The sequence below is a fragment of the Chlorocebus sabaeus genome, chromosome 22 (assembly GCF_047675955.1).
Source record: "Chlorocebus sabaeus isolate Y175 chromosome 22, mChlSab1.0.hap1, whole genome shotgun sequence".
In the NCBI taxonomy this organism is placed as follows: Eukaryota; Metazoa; Chordata; class Mammalia; order Primates; family Cercopithecidae; genus Chlorocebus; species Chlorocebus sabaeus.
In genome coordinates, this window is record NC_132925.1 from 86009995 (window position 1) to 86034185 (window position 24191).

The following is a 24191-nucleotide window of genomic DNA, read 5'->3' on the forward strand; positions in this document are numbered from 1 at the left end:
ATGCTCTACTGGAGCCTCTGCCCCACACCCCCGGGGATGGCGAGCAGTACTCAGCAATGGCTGTTCCCACCAGAAATCGCTAAATGCCATGGAAAAGACCTGGGGCCCTGACTTTCAGCCTTGGCTCCCTCCTAGCTGAAAAATTTTAGAGGCCAAAGAAAAAGTCCTAGCAGGTTCTATATCCTGAAAATCAAAGGAAGTTTTCAATATCCAAGCTGGAAAAACTGAGGGGCCACCTGGCCCCAGCCCCTCCTATATAAAAGGGGCACAGGGTTCCTGAGAGAAGACACCCTCAAGGCCCTGGAATCAGCCTTTGGAGGGACCAGGACTAGAACCTAGATTCCCTCCCTCCCAGTCAAGACATCTTTTACCTCAGTTGAAAGTAAATTTCACAGAGAGTAATAAGCTCAACCTAGCAGCAGGCGCGCACACACACACACACACACACACACACACACACACACAACCCACAAGAAAACATGAATTGTCTCAATGCTCTCTGGAATGCGAGCAAATTAAATAAACCTATATAACTAAATATAATCATGAAAATGATGCCTAGCCTTTATCAATTATGTTAAAATCCCTTACATAAACCATTCAGCCCAACAGTTCTGGGCACACACCACAGGATACTTACTGAATCCCAAATGACACCAGAGACACCCCAACCACCAGCATATCCAGCAAATTGAAGTAGTTCCTGCAGAAGGCTCCTTTGTGGAGGAAAGCTCCAAAAGTTGTCATCTAGAAGCAAATCATGGGTGATTTACCACTTTTTGTCTCCAGAGGAAAAGAAACCTGGGCTCTTTACAAAATCTTGAGTAAAGTATGACTTCGTTAACAAGTGTGCATTAAGAAGTCAGAAATGTAAACCAATGGGGCTGAGCCACCAGATAATTTGTTCAAACAAAAATCAAAAAGGGGCAGCTTATTTTGGATACATTAAAAAAAAAAAACCAATTTAGGCTTTATTACAGCCATCACAGGTTTCAAATATGAACACACTGTTGGCATGTCCAAAGAGCCTGTCTAAGAGAGGCTCCACAGGACTACATTCGTCAAGAGGTAAGTGCTGCCCAGACAGCTCACTTTCCCACAAAGCGCTGGTTCTGGCCCCTCTGAGGCCCTGGTAGAGCCTACCTTGTTTCAATTAAGCCTTCCCAGTGGGGGCTTGAATTCAGGGCTCCCAGGCTCTATGAACCTACATCACTTTTCCACATAGGCCCCTTATTGTTCCTAATGGTCTTTAATGACACATCCATCTTTAGCAATTCCTCCAAGTCTGATGACATGTGTCAGGCATGGCTAGGAAGCCAGGTGGCATCTCACCTGAGCCAGTCTCACGACTCTGTGCTCACCTGCCATATGTACCTGGAGCACATATTATGGGTGTTCCAGTGAGATTTCTATTGCTGATGGAAAAAAGAGTTTAGTTCCCCAAAGTAAGAAATAGCAAAATATATACAGTTCACTATTTATTTTAAAACAAAAAGGGTTAGAGAAGGCTCAGATAAGTATGGTATAAGAGAGGTAGAGGTGGGAAATATTACATTGAACCTTATGAAATCGCCAGTGTTCGACCCTTTTTGACCTACAAAAATGGCAATTTCACAGAGCTTAAGCAAATAACCAAACAGCCTTCCAAATCTCCCCAAGGCCACCAGGAACCATAGCCTCAGATATTAGACACTTCTGGATGAGTCTCCATTTTCTGAATCCTTCTTGTTTTAGCTTATTTTCCATTCTCTAAAATAGCTTCAAAATGAAGAACGACTCAGAAGATAAGTCAGTGAAGCAATTCTACAGAAATTAAAAAGTAACAATCATTTTTTTCCTTTTAAATAATCCTGTGTTTAATTTTCCCCAAAGCCCATGAGTAACTATATTCATTTAACAACTTAAAAATGTGGAGAGTAAAATAAAACCTCAATTAACCAGGCTAACAAACTAAGTAGAACATATCCCCGTTCACTTTGAAATGAAGTCAAATTCTAAAACCAAGAAGCTGAGGCAGAAGCCGAGCTGGTCAGTGTTCTGGTGGCACCCCTCTGACTCCCACCATGTGCATTCTGCATCCACAGGCCCTCCCACAGAGGCCTCATCAACAAGAGCTGGTCACTGTCCCACTGCACACCTCTGACTCAGGAGAACTGTCAACCAAATTCATCGGCTTAAAGGCAGGAAAATGAACTCAAATTTTTAGAAGATTTTAAAGAAAGGTGTAAACAGATGTTGGTTGACTTTATGCTGTTTCATGAACCAAAAAATAAAAAAATTTTAAAAACCAACCTCAAAAAACTAACCACCTCATTCCCTGACATTGAGGTTTCATTTTATATAAGATTTTGTAAAAAGCCCAAGTTCCACAGTAGTCCAATGCAAAATACATTTTGCCTGAGTTGCACACACAAAAAATCCCCCAATGGCTTAAAGAAAACCATGGTTGAAAGTCTTCATTTCCCAGCTTGTCTCCCTGCTAAGAGATGGTTACCCTGACAGTTCTGATGGGCCACATTCTCCCAGAACCAAAGTGGAACCACGCCCTCTGGTTCTTGGCCAGTTGTGGATAGGTTCTTGGAGCTTTGCTGTAGTCTCCAGCACTCTAAGCACATGAGGAATGGGCTCCCCATGAGGCAGACTTCACAGTCAGTATGCAAACCACATGCAGCAATGGCAGCTATTAGCTCATGCATGGGCAGTACATTTAGGTCACCCCGGCCAAAGGGCGCTCCTTTTGTGTAAATGTAAGCCCATCCATTAAAACAGACAGAAAATACCTTAACACAAATAGACCCAAGTCATCTTGCAAATCCTATTGCAAGAAAATAGCGTGTTACTATTTTAGGTCCCCAAAAACACAGTGCAGTTAGAGAAACAAAAAGAGAGACATCCTCTTCATAGGATAAATGCTTTTCCTCTGACTTTGATGTCAGAAAGGGTGGAAAAAAGTTCACACACAGTGATATATCTGTTATCAGTTGACAAATTCCAGAGGGTATTTTTTTAAAGGAGCAAAATATAATTGTCAACCATTATCATGAAGCCAGAGTAGCTCCTACATGCATTCAAAGATTAAAAAGAAAGAGCAAAAACAAGTTGTAATGGTCACAGGAAAAAAAAAATCCTTTGGTTAAAAAAAAACTTAGCTCAACCACAAAAGACAAAAAACCCATAAAAAATCAAAAGCACTCCACGCTTCTTTCCTGTGTATCACACACAGGAGCAGCCCTTAAACACACTGCCGGGTAACCTGTTACCTTTAAAATGATCTCAAATGCAAAAGTACCAGTGAAGACATAGTCTGCGTAACCTAGCATCTGGAAGGCAAACAAAGAAGTGCAACTATTATTGCTCCAGCTGCTGTGGAGTATGTGAAGATCAAGGAAAATCCATTACCTTCAACAGGATCTCAACAGTAAAGATGGCTGTGAAGGCATAGTCAAAGTAACCCAGTATCTGCAAGGCACAACATGTGGGAGTGAGAAAAGGCATTCAGACACACTCTGACAGCTGCACGCTTATGGGCAGAAACCCCCCATGCAGTCAGAGACCCAGCCTCCCAGGAGAACCCCGCCATTCTGAAGGTAAGTGCAGAGCCGCTGGTAAATGCCCACTTTGGTCAATTACATCATTCCCAAAGAGCATTTGAGAATCCTGACCTCCTTTAACCACTCACCCTGACTTGCTTCCCAGTCTTGTGTGTTGGACAGGCAGAGAGGCTCATTTCTAAGAGTGCTTTGTTAACAAGCTTTTCTCATCAGAGAGCACTGCATCTACAAATGACTTGTGGCACCAGATAAATCAGAGGCTTATACACATTTTGGATTTTTAACTGCGTTTCTGGCTGAATGAAGTACGTTGCCCTTCATCTGAGCATCAGATTGGTGGAGAAGCATAAATGAAGATGGCAGTGGCATCCGTCAGAGCCAGTGGTTTCCACATGCTCCCTTGCATTCCAGCCTGTGTAATCAGGGCGTCAGCACCCTTCCCCGCCCATGCGCGGGGCTGGCTAAGTCTGCAAGGGATGGTTTTACAGACTGCCTTCCTCCCGCCCCTCGTTCTGCATCTAACACTGCTCTCTCTAAACTGAGGTTTTTTTTAAAAACCTTGCTGGGCCCACTCAAATAACAGACTGACTTGGTCTTTGAATTTTCAGTCTAGGCAACTCTATACACATTGGTGACAATACCATCTATTATCCCGTCGACAGAGTCCTGCTAGCCCTTTCGGGGGTCCCTGCTTCTCCTTGGAGCTGTGGAAGCAAGTGGACCAGCAGCAAGAAGTCTGACCACCGAGAAAACTGCTCACAGAGAGCTTCTGACCACAGCACCCTCATCTGCAAAGGCGAGTTGGTCTTGGCCACTGATCTTCATGACAACTATGATCCATGGCTTTGAAAGAACTGAAGAGAGCAGAGCTGGAAGGGACTGTGGAGACCACCCAGGCCTAATCCTTTAACAGATGTGGCTGCTGGGAGCAGGGAGTGGACACAGGCATAGGCCACGCCGCCAGTCACAGGCACTGCTGAGCAAGGAGTAGGCCTGGGGTATGCCAGTGGAGAGCCACAGGGGTGAGGTGTTGTAGGTAGAGGAGTCACCTGGGGGCTGTGTCACAATAAGGTGAGGACCTCTGCTTCAAGCCCAGTCCCTCTCTTCAGAGGGTATTCATTTTCCAAATGGTTTCTGGTTTTGGACTTATGAACTCCTGTGTAACAGAGTTTCTTGGCCAGGCAATGGAAGGTATCCTTCCCATGCACTACCAGGCCTCAGCCACCTTCTCCTTACTCCTTCCTAGGTCACAGTGAGAATATTAACGTGGAAAGCATCAAGTAGCTCAGAAAGACACTGCAGCCTACGGGTCTACGAGGCAGCCTGGTGCCCGGGCTGAAGTTGAGATTTAAGCTGTTTTTTTTCCTCACTCGGCTTGCATTCTCTCACTCTCCTTTTTAAAAGAATTCGGCTAAGGTTAAAAAACGTACAAACACTGCAGAATCTAAAAAGCAATACACATACACATATGTACATCTATTTAAGCAGAACGGTAACATTTCTGGGTAAGGCAGCAGGGAAATAAACTTATGGAGAGGCAATTATAATTAAAAATAAGACATGAAGCCCCCATGTAAATTAATCCCTTGGCAATGCGTATTTTAGACTAGCTCCTGGCCTAGTTTGTCACCTAACGCTGTTTTTTCCCCAAACACCACCCTTGTGTCCTTTTTTTATGATGGGATGAAATGATACAGAGGTCTTTCTTCTATTGGGGCATCTACAGCAACAAAATCCTCTCTAACAAAAACCCTAATCTGTGGGGACAAATCAAGACAGGCCCAGTGCCTTCCTCTTTATAACTCACCTCTTTATATTGACACTAACACGCACCATGGGGAAAGTACCTTTTCTCTTCATATCAGAGTGCGTGTTTCATAAATCTGATAGGTTGTGCTTGCCAGGCTCCAGAAATGGGAAGCAACAGCATGAGGCTTGGTTGCCCCAACAGAGTCCTGGGGGCACAGATGTGCTGGTGTGTCTTAATCCCAAACTCTCTAATAATCTGATGCTCAGAAAAAGGTGCCCACCCGCAAGCCAGGGACACCTGATGGCCTTGCACACTCGCCAGCCTCCCTCTGCTGGTTGGGTTTCTTGGTAATAATCTGAAACTGCACGATAATATCTAGGCCTGAGAGTCAACAGGCTGCTGCTTCTAGCTGTCTTGCCTTTGAATGGTCCTCAGTGCCAAGTAAGCTGCACAGCTAAGGTGGGGCTGCTGCAGCAAGAGTCAGTTTAGGTGCAAGTTTCCTTCCAACATAGACACAGTCAGTGGGCACCATCTCTAAGTTACAAAACTGACAACTAACAGAAAACCCTCGACTTGCTTGTACTTTTGTTTGTATGATTTTTTGAGACAGAGTTTTGCTCTTGTTGCTGAGGCTGGAATGCAATGGCATGATCTCAGCTTACTGCAACCTCCGCCTCCCGGGTTCAAGCGATTCTCCTGTCTCAGCCCCATGCATAGCTGGGATTACAGGTGTACACCACCACGCCCAGCTAATTTTTGTATTTTCAGTGGAAATGGGGTTTCGTCATGTTGGCCAGGATGGTCTTGAACTCCTGACCTCAAGTGATCTGCCCGTCTCGGCCTCCCAAAGTACTGTGATTACAGGTGTGAGCCACTGCTCCTGGTCCCTTGACTTGTTTTCTTAGTACAGTTGGTATCCATAAGGGATTGGTTCCAGGACCCTCTCAGACCCCAAAATCTCAAGTCTCCGATATAAAAATGGTGTCATGTTTGCATATGATCTATGCACATCCTCCTGTAGACCTTAGATCATCTCTAGATTTCTCAAGATACCCAAGGTCATGTAAATGCCATGTAAATTGTTTAGGAAATGACAAGAAAAAAGTCTGCACAAATTCAGTACATTTTTCCCCCAAATATTTTGTTTTTTTCCTTTTTGAGACAGAGTCTCACTTACTCTGTTGCCCAGGCTGGAGTGCAGTGGTGTGATCTCAGCTCACTGCTGCAACCTCCGCCTCCCATGTTAAGCAGTTCTCATACCTCAGCCTCCCAAGTAGCTGGGACTACAGGCGCGCACCACCACACCTGGCTACTTTTGGTATTTTTAGTAGAGATGGGGTTCCACCATGTTGACCAGGCTGGTCTCAAACTCCTGACCTCAAGCGATCCACCCACTTTGGCCTCCCAAAGTGCTGGGATTACAGGTGTGAGCCACCATGCCTGGCCACCCCCAAACATTTTCTATCTGTGGTTGGTTGAATCCATGGATGCCAAACCCATGGATACAGAGAGCTAACTGGATAGCCACCCCTGCCACGCCAAAATCTAGAGTTCTTTTTGTTTGTTTTTTTTTTTAGAGACAGGGTCTTGCTCTGTCACCCAGGGTGGAATACAGTGGTGTGAACACAGCTGACTTCAGGCTCAGCCTCCTGTGCTCAGGCAATCCTCCCACCTCAGCCTCCCAAGTAGCTGGGACAGGCATGCGCCGCCACGCATGGCTAAGTTTTAAATTTTTATATAGATGGGGTCTCACTATGTTGCCTAGACTAATCTTGAACTCCTGGGCTCAAGTGAGTCTACTGCCCTGGCCTCTCAAAATGCTGGGATTATAGGTATGAGCCACCACGCCCAGCCAATTAATAACCCTTTGCATATTCCTAATTCTACCAATGAAAAGTAACATTGTAAACAGCCAAGTTAACATGTAAGGGTCTGAGTGGCTCTGCCTGGTGCACTCTGCTTCATGAAGTTACTCAAACTTAATACTGGCTCCTGGGGCCAAGGTTAGCACTTCCTTTGGAGATACTTGTGAAATATATAACATAATCACGTATTTTATAATAAATCTTCCCAGAGAAGAAACTTTTTAATATTCATTATATATTATTCTTTTTTCTTTCAGACAAGGTCTAACTGTATCACTGAGGCTGGAGTGCAGTGGTGCAAACATGGCTTGCTGCAGCTTCGACCTCCTGGGCCCAAGCGATCCTCCTCCCTCAGCCTCCTGAGTAGCTGGGACGGCAGGTGTGTGCCACCACACTCAGCTAATTTCTTAATTTTTTGTACAGATGAGGTCTCACTACGTTGCCCAGGCTACTCTTGAACTCCTGTCCTTCAGTGATCCTTCCTCTCTATCTCCCAAAGCACTGGAATTACAAGTGTGAGCCAGTGCACCTGGCCTAACGTTCTTCTCCACTGAACACCTCAACTCGACATCCTATCATCTCCTTAACTTGTATTTCTCCTCAGTTGTGGAGCCTAGCAGTTTTGTGTAGTTAAGTCTACATGACATAGGAATCTTGCCCCCAACCTTGAACGAGAGAGCCTGGGCATGTGGCATGCCTGGTTTGAATCCTGCATCCACGAAGCATGAATCTCAAAATGGGTGAGTATAAACCTGAGCAGGGAGGGAAAGGAGGACCTAAATATTGGCAGTAGGGAGCAAAGAGGAGGAGAAGCAGGCTCCCTGAATTCACTGAGCATTCCTGCAGAGTATTTAAGATGAGGTTCGAAATTAATGATTCCATTCAGATGTATCCAGCTATAACACAAGCTCTCTGGCACTTACAAACTGGAAACAGCCAACGTCCCCAGCTGAAGGAAAGACCTACTCTAGCTGTCACCTTGAGGGGCCTCCACAGCTCCCATCTCCACAGTGGCCTCTGCCTGAGAGAGGCCAGGGCTATCCCAGAGCGAGCCCCACCCTGGGGACTTACAGTGTTCCGGAAGGAGTGGCTGCGGATGGGGTCCTCTGCGGCCAGAGCGGCGCTGCTCAGCATGATGAAGACGAGGATGAGGTTGGTGAAGATGTGGTGGTTGATGAGCTTGTGGCAGCCCACGCGGATCCTGCAGGGAAAAGCAGCTGCTTGGAAACAGTCCCAGAGAGGGTGGAACACACTGGGTCCTTAAGAGTGTGGGGCCAGTGCAGCAAGATGCCAGGCAGAGGGCAGTTGTCTGCTGTGCCCTCTCTCCAGCACACCTGAGCAACCTGTCAGCCCCACAAAGCCCACCAAAAGCAGCCCCCCTGGACCACGTGTGGTGTGTCAACTCTGTGCTAGGGGCGCCACACTGAGTCCTTGGAAGTGGGGCTTGTTGTCTTTCTCAAGATGGGGAAACTGAGGCTTAATAAGAGAATTCTAAAGTGACACTAGTAAGGCCAGGGGCAGAATTGATCCAGGTCTATATGACTGAAGTTTTTCCACTATGACAAGAAGCTCATCTGTTTATCTTCCCTGACTGAGAGAAGAAACTGAGGCTAGGTCTGCCCTCGACAGTTCACACAGAATGAGATGAATCCTGGGCTTGTCCTGCAGGTGCAATTTCATACTATTTATAGGGGCCTGCAGTAACTGAGGCTTCAGGACATCTCTGGCCGTCTGCGGATTTTGTAATATATGTTATCATTATTTTTTTTAAGTTTGGAGTGGACCCACAAGCAGTCCTCAGAAGGTGAAGGTTGCAGCATCATTTGCTAACATGCAAGGATCTCATGGCCCAGCATGAGAGTTCTCACCAAGTCCTGTGGTCTCATGAAGCAAAGGAGGGCAGCTCATGCCCAACACCTGGGCTCAAATGACGGCTCTCTGGGCCATCAGAACCTCGCTGCCGTCCCCAATGTGCCCTGCACCTGTTAGCAACTGGCTATCCTTACCCTCAATGTTTGACTTCAGAATTTAAATATATATACACACACACACATATGTATATATACATATATGCATATATATATACATATTTGTGTATACATAAAACATATATGTTTAAATTGTAAAGTATATGTGTGTATACATATATATAATATGTTTGTATATATTTAAATTCTAAAGTATATATGTGTGTGTATGTATACAAACCTATCTGTAGTCTATAAGAGGCTTATAAGCCTACAGATAGGTTTTCCTTTGAAAATATTTTTCCACTTTCAAAACTGGAGTCAACCTTATGTGAAGGTGACCCCTCACTTTAAGTCCTGCCTTTTGGATCTATTTAATGCTGGGCGTATCCCCCAGAGGACCTGAAGGTGGTTAGCAGTTGAGTCTGGGGAAGAACTTCCAAGCTAGTGAGGGCAGGAGTGCTTTGCGGCTTTGGGTGAAAATAAATCCATTCTCTCAACATATATATATATATATATGTATATGTACACACACACACACATACACACACACACACACGGCTGTAGGTGTCAGCAATATCAGTTTAATAACCTTTCTTTTTTAAAGGACATCCAAATAGTGGTGAGCTGTAAAAGCTACCATCATATCTTCATATCTCTGAGGATGCCAGCAGGCCTTGCTTCCCACCTGTGTCTCCCTACGGCCAATGAATGATACAGAGTTGTTCTCTGACAGCCAGCAACTACTTCTGCAATTCTAGAAACCTTTCCAGGAGCCATTTATCTCCCCTAGCATTCCACTCAGTCCCAGATGATTTAAAACCTAGAAACTAGCTAGTAAATACACGTCTTCCTCTTATAGTACTTGTGAGTCATTGCCCTGTTCCTTGTGAGCACCTTATCATTTTAACATGAGAAATGCTATTTTAAGTAGGCTATCATAGAGCTGAACTGAATACTTACAACCTATAAAATATCACTGTGCAATATGACCTTATGATGATAAAACTCAACTGGGAAAACTGATCAATGAAGTGGGGGATCTATGAGGATGAGGATGCTATGCAGACCTTGGTCACAAAAATTCTCATCCCACAAGGCATCCTAACAGAAGATCCACTCGTTAGGAAACATTGCCATGGCTGGCCGAAGCATGGAACACCAGAGCAGTGGGCTCCAATTGGAATATGCTGAGGTGGACAAGGCTTTCCCCGTTGCTGTCTCCACGCAGGGGTGAAGGCAGGGAGGAGAATCTAGAATGGAGCTCCTCCCAGGACCTGGTCACACCCTTGCAGGAAGGAGGCAGCTAGGAAGAGATGAGCTGAGAGCAAGAGCCACAGTGGAGGAGAGAGGGGTTGGAGGGGACTTGGGTGAGGGCGCCAGGGACACTCAGGTTCAGAAAGGGCTGTGAACCACTTCCCCTCACCCCCACCCGAGCCACCCTCAAGCAACCTGTAGGGTCACTGGCAAGAGGCAGCTGTGAGAGACTAGAAGGGGAGTATTTACGGGTTGGTCTTGCTAAGAATGAAGAAAGCGCTCCCTTCAGGGATGGGGGCAATTTTTTCCTTCATGTTCAACTCCGAGATCCTTCGAGGACGGGGTCCGGCAGGAACCTCAGGTTCATCCTCCTCCTCTTCCTCTTCCTCTTCCCCTACTTTAAATGAAATACTTTTTTTATAGGCATGAAATAAAGACTACATATGGGTTTGAATTACTCTTAATTTCACATGCAAATTTGGCTTAAACTTTAACAACATCTACCTGCTTACACGAATCAAAACCCTCCTGCTCCTTCAGAACGTGGACTGAGTGTGTGGTGCAGGGGTGAGGGTTGCTGAGAAGTGTCCCCATCTGGTGAGCGTGTTTAGTTTGTGGGAATGATGAGATTCCCACCAGGATAAGATCTGACCACAGATGAAAGGTGGCGGTGCTGGGATTCTCACTGCCAACCTCCCAGCATCTGGCTGTTTCCCCAGTAACCTCCTGGTTCACCCTGGCCTGAGAAACTGTGTGGGACTTTCAGTCTCAATCAGCAACTAGGCTCTCAACTCCACAGTCCCACCCATATCAGCCAATAAAGGTGCCAGTCAAATGTAAAAGTGTCAGGTGAGCGCCAACACCGGTGGGTCTCCTGGACCAGTCTCCCAGCAGAAGTTGGGACTGCCCTGACCCACCTGCACTTTCCCTCCCCATCACCTGGAATTTGGGTGACACATGCTGCCTGTGACCATGGGAAAAAGGGGAGCTAACTGGTCCCACGGCCTTGGTGGCCTTAGCAGCTCATGTACACGCTGCTGGGCTGGCTGGCCGGCCGCAGACTCAGCAGGTCACAGAGCAGTAGCAAAGCCACACAGCAAAGCCAGCGTCTCTGGCCTCTGCCACCATACCTGGCACATCGCAAGGTGGGTAGGGGTCCTTGTCTTCATCCTCTTCTCTATAGTCATCGATTGTGACCTAGGATGACAGAGACATCTTAGGAGAAGGGGAGACTCAGAGGGGAAAAGTCACCCTGGCGGTCCAGCATAGGGCATGGATTCCTCCCCAAAGTTGCGTCTGTACGTGGGTGTGCAGGGACAGACGGGTGTCCCCAGATGGTGATTCTGCTTCAGAGAGAAGTCCTAAGGGCAGGTGAGGAGAAGGCTGGTTAAGCCCTGACCCGGTCGTAGTTAGCTAGCATCATCCAGGGCTCTGTCGTTGCCCTGTGCCAGCGGTCACTCATACCACGTGATAACGCATCTCGCACTCCTGTCTTCCTGCCAGACTGTGAGCCCCATGAAGGCAGGGGCCTGTCTTCTTCATTCCTGAATCCCACGTGTCTGACACACGATAGCCACTCGGTAAGCATTTATCAACTCGATGAACAAAGATAGAACAATACAACCAGGGCTGTCATAAACGGGATTACGTTTGACAGTGTAGCCCTGAAGCCACCCGACTCTGGGATCACCTCAGGAAATAAACCTCTATTAAAAATGAAGCTGCTAATGTGATCCTGACCATGGGGCAGGCCTGATTGCACAATTCCAATAAAGAAACAAAAGTGGTCAAACTAGTCAAATCTTCATCATATTGGTTTTCTGGTGAAATATCAGTGAACACAGCTAACTGCCTAAATTCAACCAGAACCCCCCTGGGAAGCCACGGCCTATATGGTGTGCTATGTTCTTCACACCAAAATATTACAAGAATGATACACAAGACACTTCCACAGTATAAATGGTACATGTATGGAGATATCAACAGAATCACTTTGAAACAAAAAGGGGAGAAGTATCTTAGAACACATACCTTGTTGTCACTGTTGGCTATCTGGTTGACTTCTGGTTTGTTGTTCTTTTTATTTTCTAGGCTCTCTTTTCTAAAGAGAAGAGAAAAGAGCACAAGAAACCAAATAACCATGTTACTCTGTATAAAAATGCTAATCAGGATTCTGAATCAACAATGCTCCAATGAAGGACAGAATTTAATTAGAAACAACACTAACCACAAGAGCCTAGCACAATCCAAACTCAGAGCTTCCTGGTAATCTCAATGCGATGGATTCATTACACAGATCATCTTATTAAAATTCTCATCTGAGAGCTAATCAGCATTGAATGCATCGTTTATTTTATGACGCCAAAATTAACTGCAGTGATTCTTTAAGCATGGGGACATGTGACTCCCACTCTCAGCTCCAAGGGATGAGAGCCAAGAGCCTGGCTTCTGCCCAAGATTCTATCCGTTTTGGTCTGCAGTGCATGGTCAACCATGATCCACAAAGCAGGAACCTGGCAGGCTGCACTTGTGGGAGGGCTCCCCACACAGCCCCTAGACAAACACGTCAGGGGAAAATGGGGTTACCTGGCAATCTTTTTCCTCTCCTTTTCTTCCGCTTCTTCTTTCTGAGCAGTGTTCAGACTTTCAGCATCAGCCAAATTGTCTACAGCGATGGCCAAGAAGACATTCAGTAGAATATCTAGTTTGAACTTTTTAAGGGCACAACACACTACTAAATGCAACTACATGTGGCCAACAATGGCAACGCCACACCCCTCTGCATCCTGGGAGGCTGGTAGCAAGTGACTGTCCCAAGTGTTACACTCACACAGCAAAACTAGAGTACCAGAGCCCTGGTTTTCAAACAAAACGAAACAACAACAAAAATAAACAGAAAAACCTGTAAAAGGACAGTCTATAGAAGTAAAATTAAGATTCACTAAAATCCATGAAAACCCACTAATTTCAACATTTCTCTGTGTGTGTCCAAACATCTACATACCTATAGCTATGTTATACATTATATACAATAATCTATAATATAAACATGGTATAATTAAAAAGTAGTTTGGTTTGTCTTTTTTTTTTTTTTTTTTTAAACACATACTACAACTACAACATATATCTTCAGGGGAGTGCTTTCCAAAATAGACCACTTCAAAGGTTGCAAGTTATTCAAATGATGATCCCCCTGCACGAGATAGTATGAGAATTTCTCCTTTGAAATAACCTTCAGAGTCTACAGATAACTCATTCATTCCTTCATTTCACAAACACTGACTGACTATAATGTGCCTGACTTACTGCCACCTGGGGCTGGACTACCGTGAATAGTCTCACTGCAGCTCGATCTTTGATCACTGTACCTGAACTTGATTTTTGCCCTCTCCAGTCCAGGACAAATTGCTTCCTGAGGCTCATTGCAGTTCCAGTTAAAAAACACAATAAAAGGTGAGGTGACTAAACAAATTATCATGCTTTTTCACTCTTACTGTAATTGTTGTATACATGACTTTCTTGAATGTTTTTGTTTTTAACAAGTATTCTGAATAAGACTCCTAAATCAGAAGATGCCTGTTTCTTACCCATTAGCAGTGAAGCATGTTTTTGAGAAGCACAGGGATGAGAGAATGCCCCCTTCTACGACAAATACCTCTCTCTGCCTGATGCCCGGCCATCTGCAGGCAAAACCGCAGGAGCCCAGAGACCCCAAGACAGGAGCAGCACAGCACTGTCCCATACGTCCTGTGCAATCTGTTACCTTGGATGGGTTGTTGAACATGTAAACCAACGTAACCTAACAAGGAACAGATGATGAGATCTCTGTGAGGGAATGGCATGCCTGACTAATCTATTCAAGGCTTTAAAGAGGAGAGAAACATAAGTGAATTACATTAAGACTCAAAAAGCCTTTGACGTGCTGGCCTATTTTTTCACTGGAGCTGCAATGAGCCTCAGGAAGCAATTTGTCCTGGGCTGAAGATGGCCTGGTAACATGAGCGTTCCTCTGCTAGGCCTGGGGTAGTGGTAACTCAGACAGGGGCTAGTGATAAGACTAGCTGTAGTGAGTATTCCCTCCATGGTCTCAGTGAAGAAACAATAATCTCTCCAGTCTTGCAATGACACTCAACTCCTTTGGGTAGTGGAAAGCAAATCCAGAGTGATGAGCCACAGTGAGATCTTACAAGCGTGTAACAAACAACTTCCCAGAGAAAAATCCATCATCTGCATTGAGAGGTATTACTCAGACCCTCCTAAAGAGTGGCATGCTCTGGAATTCATCCAAAAAGATCTACCAAGCACCTCTAATGTGCCAGGCACTGTCGTGGGTGCTGAGGGCACGGGAAGAAACACCGCACACTGGAATGTCTACTCTAGTTGGGGAAGACAGAGCATAAGCAGCTCCCTAAGCCCCTCTGATATAGTCACACGTGCTATAAAGAAAACAACATGCAACCATAGACAACCACCAGGGACTATTTCTCCGCAGATTTAAGTCCAGGAAGTTGTTGTGGCCTAAAGAGTCAACCATGAGGACAGCAGAAAAAGAAAAGAATGACCATTCATTTACCAAGGGCCAACTATGTGCAAGATCCTGCACTCTACTGAGATATGTGAATACAAAAAAGATTCCTGACTCAAGAAGTTTATCCATCTAGTTAGGGAGATGGAGGAATGCCCACTCAAAATTCCAATAGACAGGCTGGGCACAGTGGCTCTGTAATCCCAGCATTTTGGGAGGCCAAGGCAGGTGGATCACCTGAGGTCAGGAGTTTCAGACTGGCCTGGTTAACATGGAGAAACCCCATCTCCATTAAAAAAAACAAAAATTAGCTGGGCATGGTGGTGCACACAGGTAATCCCATCTACTCAGGAGCCTGAGGCAGGAGAATCACTTGAACCTAGGAGGTAGAGGTTGCAGTGAGCTGAGATCACACCACTGCACTCCAGCCTGGGTGATAGAGTGAGATTCCTTCTAAAAAATGATAAATAAATGAAAATCCAGTAGACAGAAGAACCTACAGGCAGTAAGAGACGTGGATAAAATCTGAGGGGGAGCTCAGAGGTAGAAGAAACTTCTTTGGGTAGGAGACAGGGCAGGAGTGGCTCTGGTGGAGGGGGCCTTAGAGCTGAGTCAAGGGACTAGAAGGATGTATATGTGTTAAGATGGGGTTTTCATAAAATACCTTATAGCACAAAGCATTGTCCTTGTAGAAAAGTGGGCAGGTTTGCACTGAGGTTACCACACTGAAGAAAATTTATCAGTGAGCCAGACAAGATAAAGGAGGAAACACCTACAGAGATCTGGGCCCCCTTAGAAGAATCATCCAGATTAGGACCTTTTAAAATGGAAGGGTGAAGACCCAGGTATAGTATCGTGTGTGTATGTCGTTCATGCATCAAACATTCATTAAAGGCCTCTGTGTACCAGGTCTGGTGCTAGGCATGGAGGACCTGGAGATAAAACATCGAGAACCAAAGGCTGCAGGATCAGGAAGGGTCTGAATGAGGTAAATACAGATCCAAGGGCCAATTCCAGGTCTAGAATTAGAGAGTGCCTCTTGACAGGGAAAACGAGTAAAGTAAGGCAGAGAGAAGTTACGCAGCATGATTTAGCAGCTAGCCAATGGACATTTGATCCCCAAAGATGGACAGATCAGCAAAGTGAAATTAGCCCAGGGAGCACAGATCAGTCCACGAAGATGGCTCCCATCAGTCACGAAGGGTCTTAGGAAGTCACAGATGGATGCCTAAGCTCCCGATAATTATAACATAAAGAACCACCTGGCCTTGTGCTCAGCCATCCCTCGGGACCTGTACAGGAGACATGATGCAAACTGAGTGACCTCTGGGACCAGCACGTGTGCTATCTCACGCTCCTTCCCTGGGCTTGCTTCTCTTAGCCAGAACACATCCCTCAAAGCCTCTCTGGAATTCTGCTTACAGGATGCTGTCCCCCAGCAGCATGGAAGAAAAGCAGATATTGAGCTAATAAGGTAAAGGCATTCACCTCCCTGCCACAACTACTACCACCACCATCACCACAGAGAAATCCAGAGGAAGAAAAACAAAACCAGATAACGACGGCAACAACAAAGCCTGGTCAGCTTGAAGGATACAGTTACCACAAATGAAGAGGATGATGAAGTAGATGCAGACGATCATTCCTGAAGAGGACGGGCCCCCGTAAGCCATGATGCCGTCATACATCACAGCGTTCCAGTCTTCGCCTGTCAGGATCTGAGAAGGCAAACTAGTATCAGCCAGCAGGTGGATTCACAAATCACAGTCGTTCTCCAGAGCCCCTTGGTGGCTGCCTAGATCTGCTTTAAGCTGCCTTTCACAGTCCAGTTTGCACTGAACAAATCCATCTGTTATCCCATGGAATTTCTAAAACATTGTTTTTTAACTACACAAATAGATAATTATTTGAGTGAAAAAAAAATAACCTTATACTTAAGACTTATGTTTTGTTTGTTTGTTTTTGAGATGGAGTCTCGCTCTATCGCCAGGCTGGAGTGCAGTGACTTGATCTCGGCTCACTGTAACCTCCACCTCCCCGGTTCAAGCGACTCTCCTGCCGCAGCCTTTCAAGTAGCTGGCATCACAGGCAACCGCCACCACACTTGGCTAATTTTTATATTTTTAGTAGAGACAGTGTTACATCATGTTGGCTAGGCTGGTCTCAAACTCCTGACCTCAAGTGTTCTGCCCACCTTGGCCTCCCAAAGTGCTGGGATTACAGGTGTGAGCCACTGCACCCAGCCAAGACTTATGTGCTTTTTCATTACACCCCAGCCCAGTTTTAGTCCCTTCTCCAGAAAGCATGCTCTTTCTGTGTCTCTCTGGAAACTTTGACTACGAATTTAAAAACATTTACAAACAAAGAAAACAAGCAGTAGGTGTCTTCTCTGAGTTTTCAGACATAAAGGGTTTCATGCTATGCAAAGTTTTCTGCAACTGGCTTGTTTTTTCATTCAACAACATACTCTGGAGACCCTCTGTGTCAGAAGGTGCACCTCATTCTTTTAACGGCTGCATAGCATTCCACATAGTCCATCAACTGTGGAAATGGATAATTATACCTATGAAATTACAGAAGCAGGAAATTCTAAATGTCTCACGTAAATTTACAAAACTACCTCAAGAGTAGATATCACCAATAACCTGAAATTTAATCTTCTCTGCTGATCATACTTGATAATTCAATCCATGATGAAATAGAATCAGATGAACAAGAACAGTAACGAAAAAAAAAATGCTCTCTTCCAACGACAGACAGAGCTCCTTTATCTTCAATCTGAACTATATATTTTTAAAATTTAAACTGTTATGGATCACAACCAAACAAAAATGGGCAAATGATTTGAAAAGATAAAGTAATTCACAGAAAAGGCACTACTGATGGCTCTGAGTCATATGAAAACATGTTCAACTTCACTCCTGATAAGAGATGTATCTGTTAAAAGCACAATGAAACGCCATTTTCACCTATCTGATGGGCATCCCAAAGCATGCTCTCCACTGAGGGGAGAGGCAGTGAGGCAATGGGCAGTGTGAAGAGAATGAGCTAATACAACCGTAAGGAGAGCACTTGGGCAAGGGTTTCAACATTTAAAATGGACACACCCTCTAAAGCAGCAATTCCATTTCTGGGGGTTTGTCCCACAGATCTACAGCCAACACATGTGCCCTCTGACACGTGTTCAGGATCACCTACCGGAGCCCTGTTTATGTGGGCCAAGACCGGACAGAACTAAATGCTTGTCAGCAAGGGACTGGTCACATGAACAATGGCATATCTGTACCACTGCATGGATACAGCATTTCAAAGGAGGGGCAGCCTTTTACAGACCAAGCAGGAAGGTTCTTGAGGACACCTGAAGTGATAAAAGCAAGATGCAAAACAGCACGTCAAGTGAGCTCCTGTCTGTGGAAAGTCACCTATAGGTAGCTTAACTGAGTTGTAGCTAAACTGTTTAATGGTGGTTGCTTCCTAGAAGAGGAAATTTGTGGCTGGCTGGGAGAATTATTATTCATTTGTAACATTAGAATTTTGTGTCATATGCATGCATTACCAAAAAAAAAAAAAAAAAAAAAAGGCACCAGTTTCTCTGAAAGAAAAATTTTTTAAAAAAAGAATGGCTGATTAGCAGCCAAAATTTAAGTATAATTCAAACAACAAAACTATGGCTTACAGTAGATTATATATGCCTCAAAATGACCAGGTGGGAAAGAATTGACCAGATCATTCCCTTTGGTCTCTGGATTTCTTCAGAAATGGGTAAGTGACTCATCCATGGCAGATAGCTGGGCATGGAAAGGGCCACCACAGGACCCAGCTGTCTGCTGCCCTTCCTCTCTGGCAGGACTCTGCAGCTCTCATCACACAGGAAAAGCAATGAGGACAGATGGGTCTTTTAAACTTATCCATCAGACCCTGTCCAAGGAGGAGGGTTCTGAGCACCTCAGCTTAGAATCAGGGGAGCGTGTGCTGCTGCTCTAAGCGGCCGAGCTATCGGTGCCTCTCTGCAACCACCGCTTCCTTCTCAGCCACTGCCTGCAGAGGCCTCACAGGACAGGCACCCTCAGAATCTGTGTGTCCTCACTGCGTACCAGGAGGAGGACAGAGGGGCCAATGGCTGTCACAGTTCCTACCACTCTGATTCCTCCAACTACACACCAAAGCATAGAGGCATGAGAATTCGCTTCTTGTGTAAATCTATTATAACTAGGATTATAAACCGGCCTGCCAACAAAAAGTAGCAAAGAAAAAAAGAATTTTAGAGTCTATTTCAAAGAAACCTCACAAAATCAATCAAAAAGTTTTCTGAGAAGAGTTTGAGTGTAAAAAACATTTTTTAAATTATTTTATAATGTAGCTAGAAGTCTTTAAAAAATTACATCACATAACATAGATAGCTGGAGGATGATGCAGAACAAATAACTTAAATGACACAAAATTTACCAGGCTATCATTAGGGCAGATATGAAAAAAAATGGAGTCCTTTTGTCTTCCTGAGTGTGAGCAGACAAGAAGGCAGAGGAGTTTTAGCTGCTGCTCACAAAGAGCTTTTCGGGGAATGGAGGGAGGACTCACCTGGAACACTGTGAGAAGTGCTTGAGGGAAATTGTCAAAGGTGCTCCGCTTGGTTTGCGTTTCATCAAAATTAAACTTGCCGCCAAACAGCTGCATCCCAAGCAAGGAAAAGATGATAATGAAGAGAAAAAGCAGAAGTAACAGCGAAGCGATGGACTTCATGGAGTTTAACAAGGATGCCACTAAGTTGCTCAGAGAAGTCCAGTGCCTATAAGTCAAGATGAGGGTGTGAGCTCAGAACACCCATGCGGGACAGAGCAGAACATCACCTGCCTGGGGACGTGATGGTCGCCGCCTCTTGTTCATAAAACATTTGCAGTGGGACCCACATTTCCTTACCTGGTCACTTTGAAGATTCTTAAGAGGCGCACACACCGAAACACAGAGATCCCCAGGGGAGACATGATTTCCAGTTCCACCAAGATCGTCTCAGTGATTCCACCACACACCACGAAGCAATCAAACCGGTTGAAAAGAGAGACGAAATATGCTTGGAGGCCCAAGCTGTACATTTTTACCAGCATCTCGCAGGTGAACAGAGCCAAGAGGACTTTGTTGGCAATATCTGGAAAGACAAAGGGGCACCTATCTTCAGGGTCTCCCGCAAGACACTCAGACGGCTCCTGACCCTCACACCTCCCTCCCTAACAGACCCCACAGGAAATATGCCAATACCTTGTCTCTCTCTTCACTACCTCACCCAGGACAGAAACGTGGCCTTTGCGTGGACAGTCTGTCCACCAGGCTTTGGTCCTGCTTCTGCTACTAGCTAGGTGTGTGACTCCGGAGAAGTTACTGGATTTCTCCAGGTCTCAGTGCCACTGATGACAAAATGGGAAGGCGCAGCTCATCACATAATCCTTGACACCTTCCAGCCCTAAAAGCCTACGGTTCTGCATTGACGCCATCAGGTTATACATATTTTTTCATTCAATCACACAAAAAAGACCTGTCTGAATTTGTTTATGGCATGACGATATCAGAAGCAGTCACCTATCAATGTCATTTCCAATAGCTGAAAATACCACCAAGCAGGCTGGAGAGGTGGAGGGAAAACAGGTTTGACTGGATGAAAGGAAGGACTTTTCAAAGGCTGAAAACTGTCAAACCCAGAATGGGGCTGTCTCTGGGGATGAGTGTCCCACACTCCACTGCTGGAGCATTCAAAGCAGGGGAACCAAAACCATCTGCCAGAAGTACTACAGGGGAAAATGAAGCGTCCCCGATGAGCACAGGGAGAAGGGGTTATGAGGTCCCTTCCAGCTCCGAGAATCCTCGGTCCTAGGTTGGCTCAGGGTTAGGACAATTAGATGCTCAGCATTAAGCGGCTCCAAGGTGCTTCACTACGCGGCACAGACGGCACCCTCGCTCTGGTAGTTGCTGTGTCTGGATGGTTCTACCAAGTTTGTCCTCACTAGAAACGTTCTGATACTTCATCATGCAGCGATCAGATAAGACCAAATGGCAGTTGGACAGCCACAGAAATCTCTAGTTCAGAACAAAAGAGGAATGGCCTCTGCTTGTACCTTGAATCTGTGTCAACCAATCTGGTTGATTGTAGTGCTCAGAGGAAATGGTTAAGGTGTTCAGAAACACCAGGACGATAACCAGCCAGTAAAACGTGACAGACTTCACGGCGGCCCTACATCTTCTGCGATTGAATCGGTTCCAGCGACGCCAACGTCGGCTGAAAGACAAGCAAACATTACTCCCTAGATGACAGATACAGCATCTGAGTAGCCAATAAATAGGATTGAGAGACAATTTGGCCTTCACTCTGGAGGTCCAGATTGGGGTGGGAGTGCAGGAAGTAAAGATGAGCACAAATGGCACAGAAATTAACAGACCTCATAATAAAAAGTATGTTGGTCTTAAAATGTGACTTTTAAAAGTATCACATTGACTTGATCATGCTATCAGTTTCCTTCCTTATGGCTTAGAGATAACTCCAGAATCTGTCATATGCAGCCCTTAAGTGGGTTAGATAATCTAAATATTCATAGATTCATGTGCAGATGCAAAACTACACTTGCACACATATGCAGTTCCTATATCCACCATATGGGATGTGGATCTGCTCATGCCATCAGTGCAGAGAGCCACTTCGCTTATTATACACATCTCTTGCAGCATCTCAATCACCATACAGAATTTACCAGGCAGCAAAGTGCTACAAAGCTAGTTTTTTTTTTTTTTTTTTTTTTTTTTTTAAAGGGCATCTTTTCAATCCTTTCTTAAATCTCTGAGGTTCCTCCAGAGCCTGGAGAGTTGTCAAAGCTAAGTAGGACATGAATTTTCATACTGAGTCATCAGGTGCCCTTTCTAACTAGTGATGCTCAAAATATACCTTTAGGAGAAGAGCCAATATTGAATCGTGTTTTCATAAAAATAAAATGAGCTGAGCCAAACAGACAAGTAGCATGTCCTCCACCCACCTTCAGTTCCTGTTTGTGATCAGAGAAAATATTTTCTCCCTTAGCCTGTCTCCTCCTAGAAAACCTTCCCTGCCACAAAGGGATGGTTTGGTAAAGTGTGCCGTGAGCTGCAGCTCAGCGACCCAGATGCCATGAAAGGGCCAGCCAGTTGGTGAAATCAGTCCTCTCCAGGCTGTGCTGCCTCACTAACGACAATGGGGTACTTCCTCTGGGGGCCTGAGTCAAGAGGAATCTCCAGGCTACCCAAGCTGCCCTGACTGACTCAGCTGTGTTGCTAGGCAAAAAGAAAATCTGTCACCCAGGAAGTGAGCAGAGAAAGAGTTGTGCTAACTCTTTACCAAAACCTGGATCAAGCAAGGTGCATTTTATTATTGCTCTTGTCGTGCGGTTTCCAATGGAAAGAGCAGCTTCTAACATGTTGGCCAGCGTGGAAAAACTCTACTAAGGACACTAAAGACTGTCCCACTCACAGCTGGGTTTCTCCTGGGACGCAAAACTCAGCAGATACAAACTAGTACTCTATCACACTGGTGAACCACAGCGTGCCTACCCATTTACATTTGATGGACCTTTGGGTTATTTCCAGCTTGGGGTAAATATGAATAAAACTGGTATAAACATTCATGTTACAACTTTGTATGGGCATATATCTTCATTTCTCTTATACAAACACCTTAGAAGCGGGATGTCTAGGCCAAATATAAACACAGTAAATATATGTTTAAACTTTATGAGGAACTACCAAACTATTTTTTTAATGGCTGTGTCATTTGACACATCCACCAACATTGTATGAAAGTTCCCACCAATCAGCATCCTTGTCAGAACCTGGCATTGTCAGATATTTAAATCTGATTCACTCTAATAGGCGTGTAGTGGTATCCAACTGTGATTTTAAAGTGCATTTTTGTAACAACTGATGGTCATTTCATGTGCTTATTTGCCATCCACGTGTCTTCTCTGGTGAAATGACTATTAAAAAATTTGCCCATTTTTTATTGGGTTTTTCTATTATTGACACTCTTCTTTATGTATGAATCTTTATACATATGGGATACCAGTCCTTTATCAAATATTCTTTGCAAATATTTTTCTCCAAGTCTGAAGCTTACCTTTGTGTTTTCTTTTGAAGAACAGAAGTTAAATTTTGACAAAGACCAATTTATCTGTTTGTTTTCTGTTACAGAGGGTATACTGGGTGTTGTATCTTAAGAAACCTTTGCCTAACTCAAGGTCACAACGACTTTCTCCTATGTTTTCTTTCTGGAACGTTCATTATTTTATATTTAGGTCCTTGTCTATTTTAAGTTAGTGTTTATATATAGTAGGAAAATGTTTTTGTTGAAAAATAACACTCAGACGGAAAAGTACACAAATCATAGGTACATGGCTCAACGAGTTTTACCAACCGAACATGTAACCTGCATGCACATCAAGAAATGCTAGTACCTTGGGAGACTTCTTGAACTCCCTTTCTATGGAAAGCTTTCGAGCAGAAAAGTGACAAGCAGCAGCTCTCTTAGGGAAATGACTCAGAGAATAAGGAGGATTAACGGGGAGGCAAAAATCGTTACTGGGTCTTGTTGGTTTGTTTTGAGGGAGATTTTTGGCACCAATTACACTGCCCCCTAAGGCAGGCTCATAGGATTCAACTGACTGACTGCAATTTGGTATCAATGTTAGAACCCATAGAGGAAAACTCAAGTCCCGAGCAATTCTACATAAAATTCAGAAGCGAGAACATACAAAGGCAACACACAGGCTGACGAAGAAACAGAAAGAAGATACTGACCTGAGTTTGGATTTTGAGATGGCTTGACTGAAAGAAAGACAAAAAGTGTTAAGATTCTGGTTCCGAGGGCTTGAGCACACACTCCCCATCATTTCAGCTGAGATATCATAAAAGCCATGCATACAGCCTGGACTTAGCACCCCTGGTTACCACAGCAGGCCAGCGGGGGCAAGGCCAGAGCAGAAATCGGGGTGCTGCCAGGGCCAGAGAAGCAGACCGAGCATCCTCGAGGCCCAGGTCAGGGAAGACTCAGCCAGATTCCCTGCGGGCCCTGGCAGCAGGCAGCGATGCAGGGGCCAAAATGAAGGCAGCAGAGTCTCTCCTGCCACTCATCTCAACAGCAGCATTTGCTGTTACTACTGCAGAGGGAGCACTGCACTAGGAGTCCCAGCGCTGCCATTCTCCCACTGGGGGAGTATGGGAAAGCAGCGTGTCTTCTTGGGCCTCAGCGTTCTCATCCGTAAAATGGGG

At 45.0% G+C, this 24191-nt stretch overlaps 1 protein-coding gene across 16 annotated transcripts in view; it reads right to left on the reverse strand.

Moving 5' to 3' along the window:
• CACNA1D (calcium voltage-gated channel subunit alpha1 D) overlaps positions 1-24191 on the reverse strand; it is a 479329-nt gene that overhangs the window by 69018 nt on the left and 386120 nt on the right. For all 16 annotated transcript variants that reach the window (XM_073010048.1, XM_073010039.1, XM_073010043.1 and 13 more), the window contains 12 exons: positions 23721-23747; positions 21020-21180; positions 19833-20058; positions 19494-19701; positions 16513-16633; positions 12977-13091; positions 12422-12491; positions 11521-11587; positions 10640-10787; positions 8238-8367; positions 3400-3459; positions 641-747 (listed from right to left, as the gene is read on the reverse strand). In XM_073010048.1, coding sequence (XP_072866149.1) covers positions 641-747; positions 3400-3459; positions 8238-8367; positions 10640-10787; positions 11521-11587; positions 12422-12491; positions 12977-13091; positions 16513-16633; positions 19494-19701; positions 19833-20058; positions 21020-21180; positions 23721-23747 — 1440 coding nt within the window. The remainder of the gene's footprint in view (positions 1-640; positions 748-3399; positions 3460-8237; positions 8368-10639; positions 10788-11520; positions 11588-12421; positions 12492-12976; positions 13092-16512; positions 16634-19493; positions 19702-19832; positions 20059-21019; positions 21181-23720; positions 23748-24191) is intronic.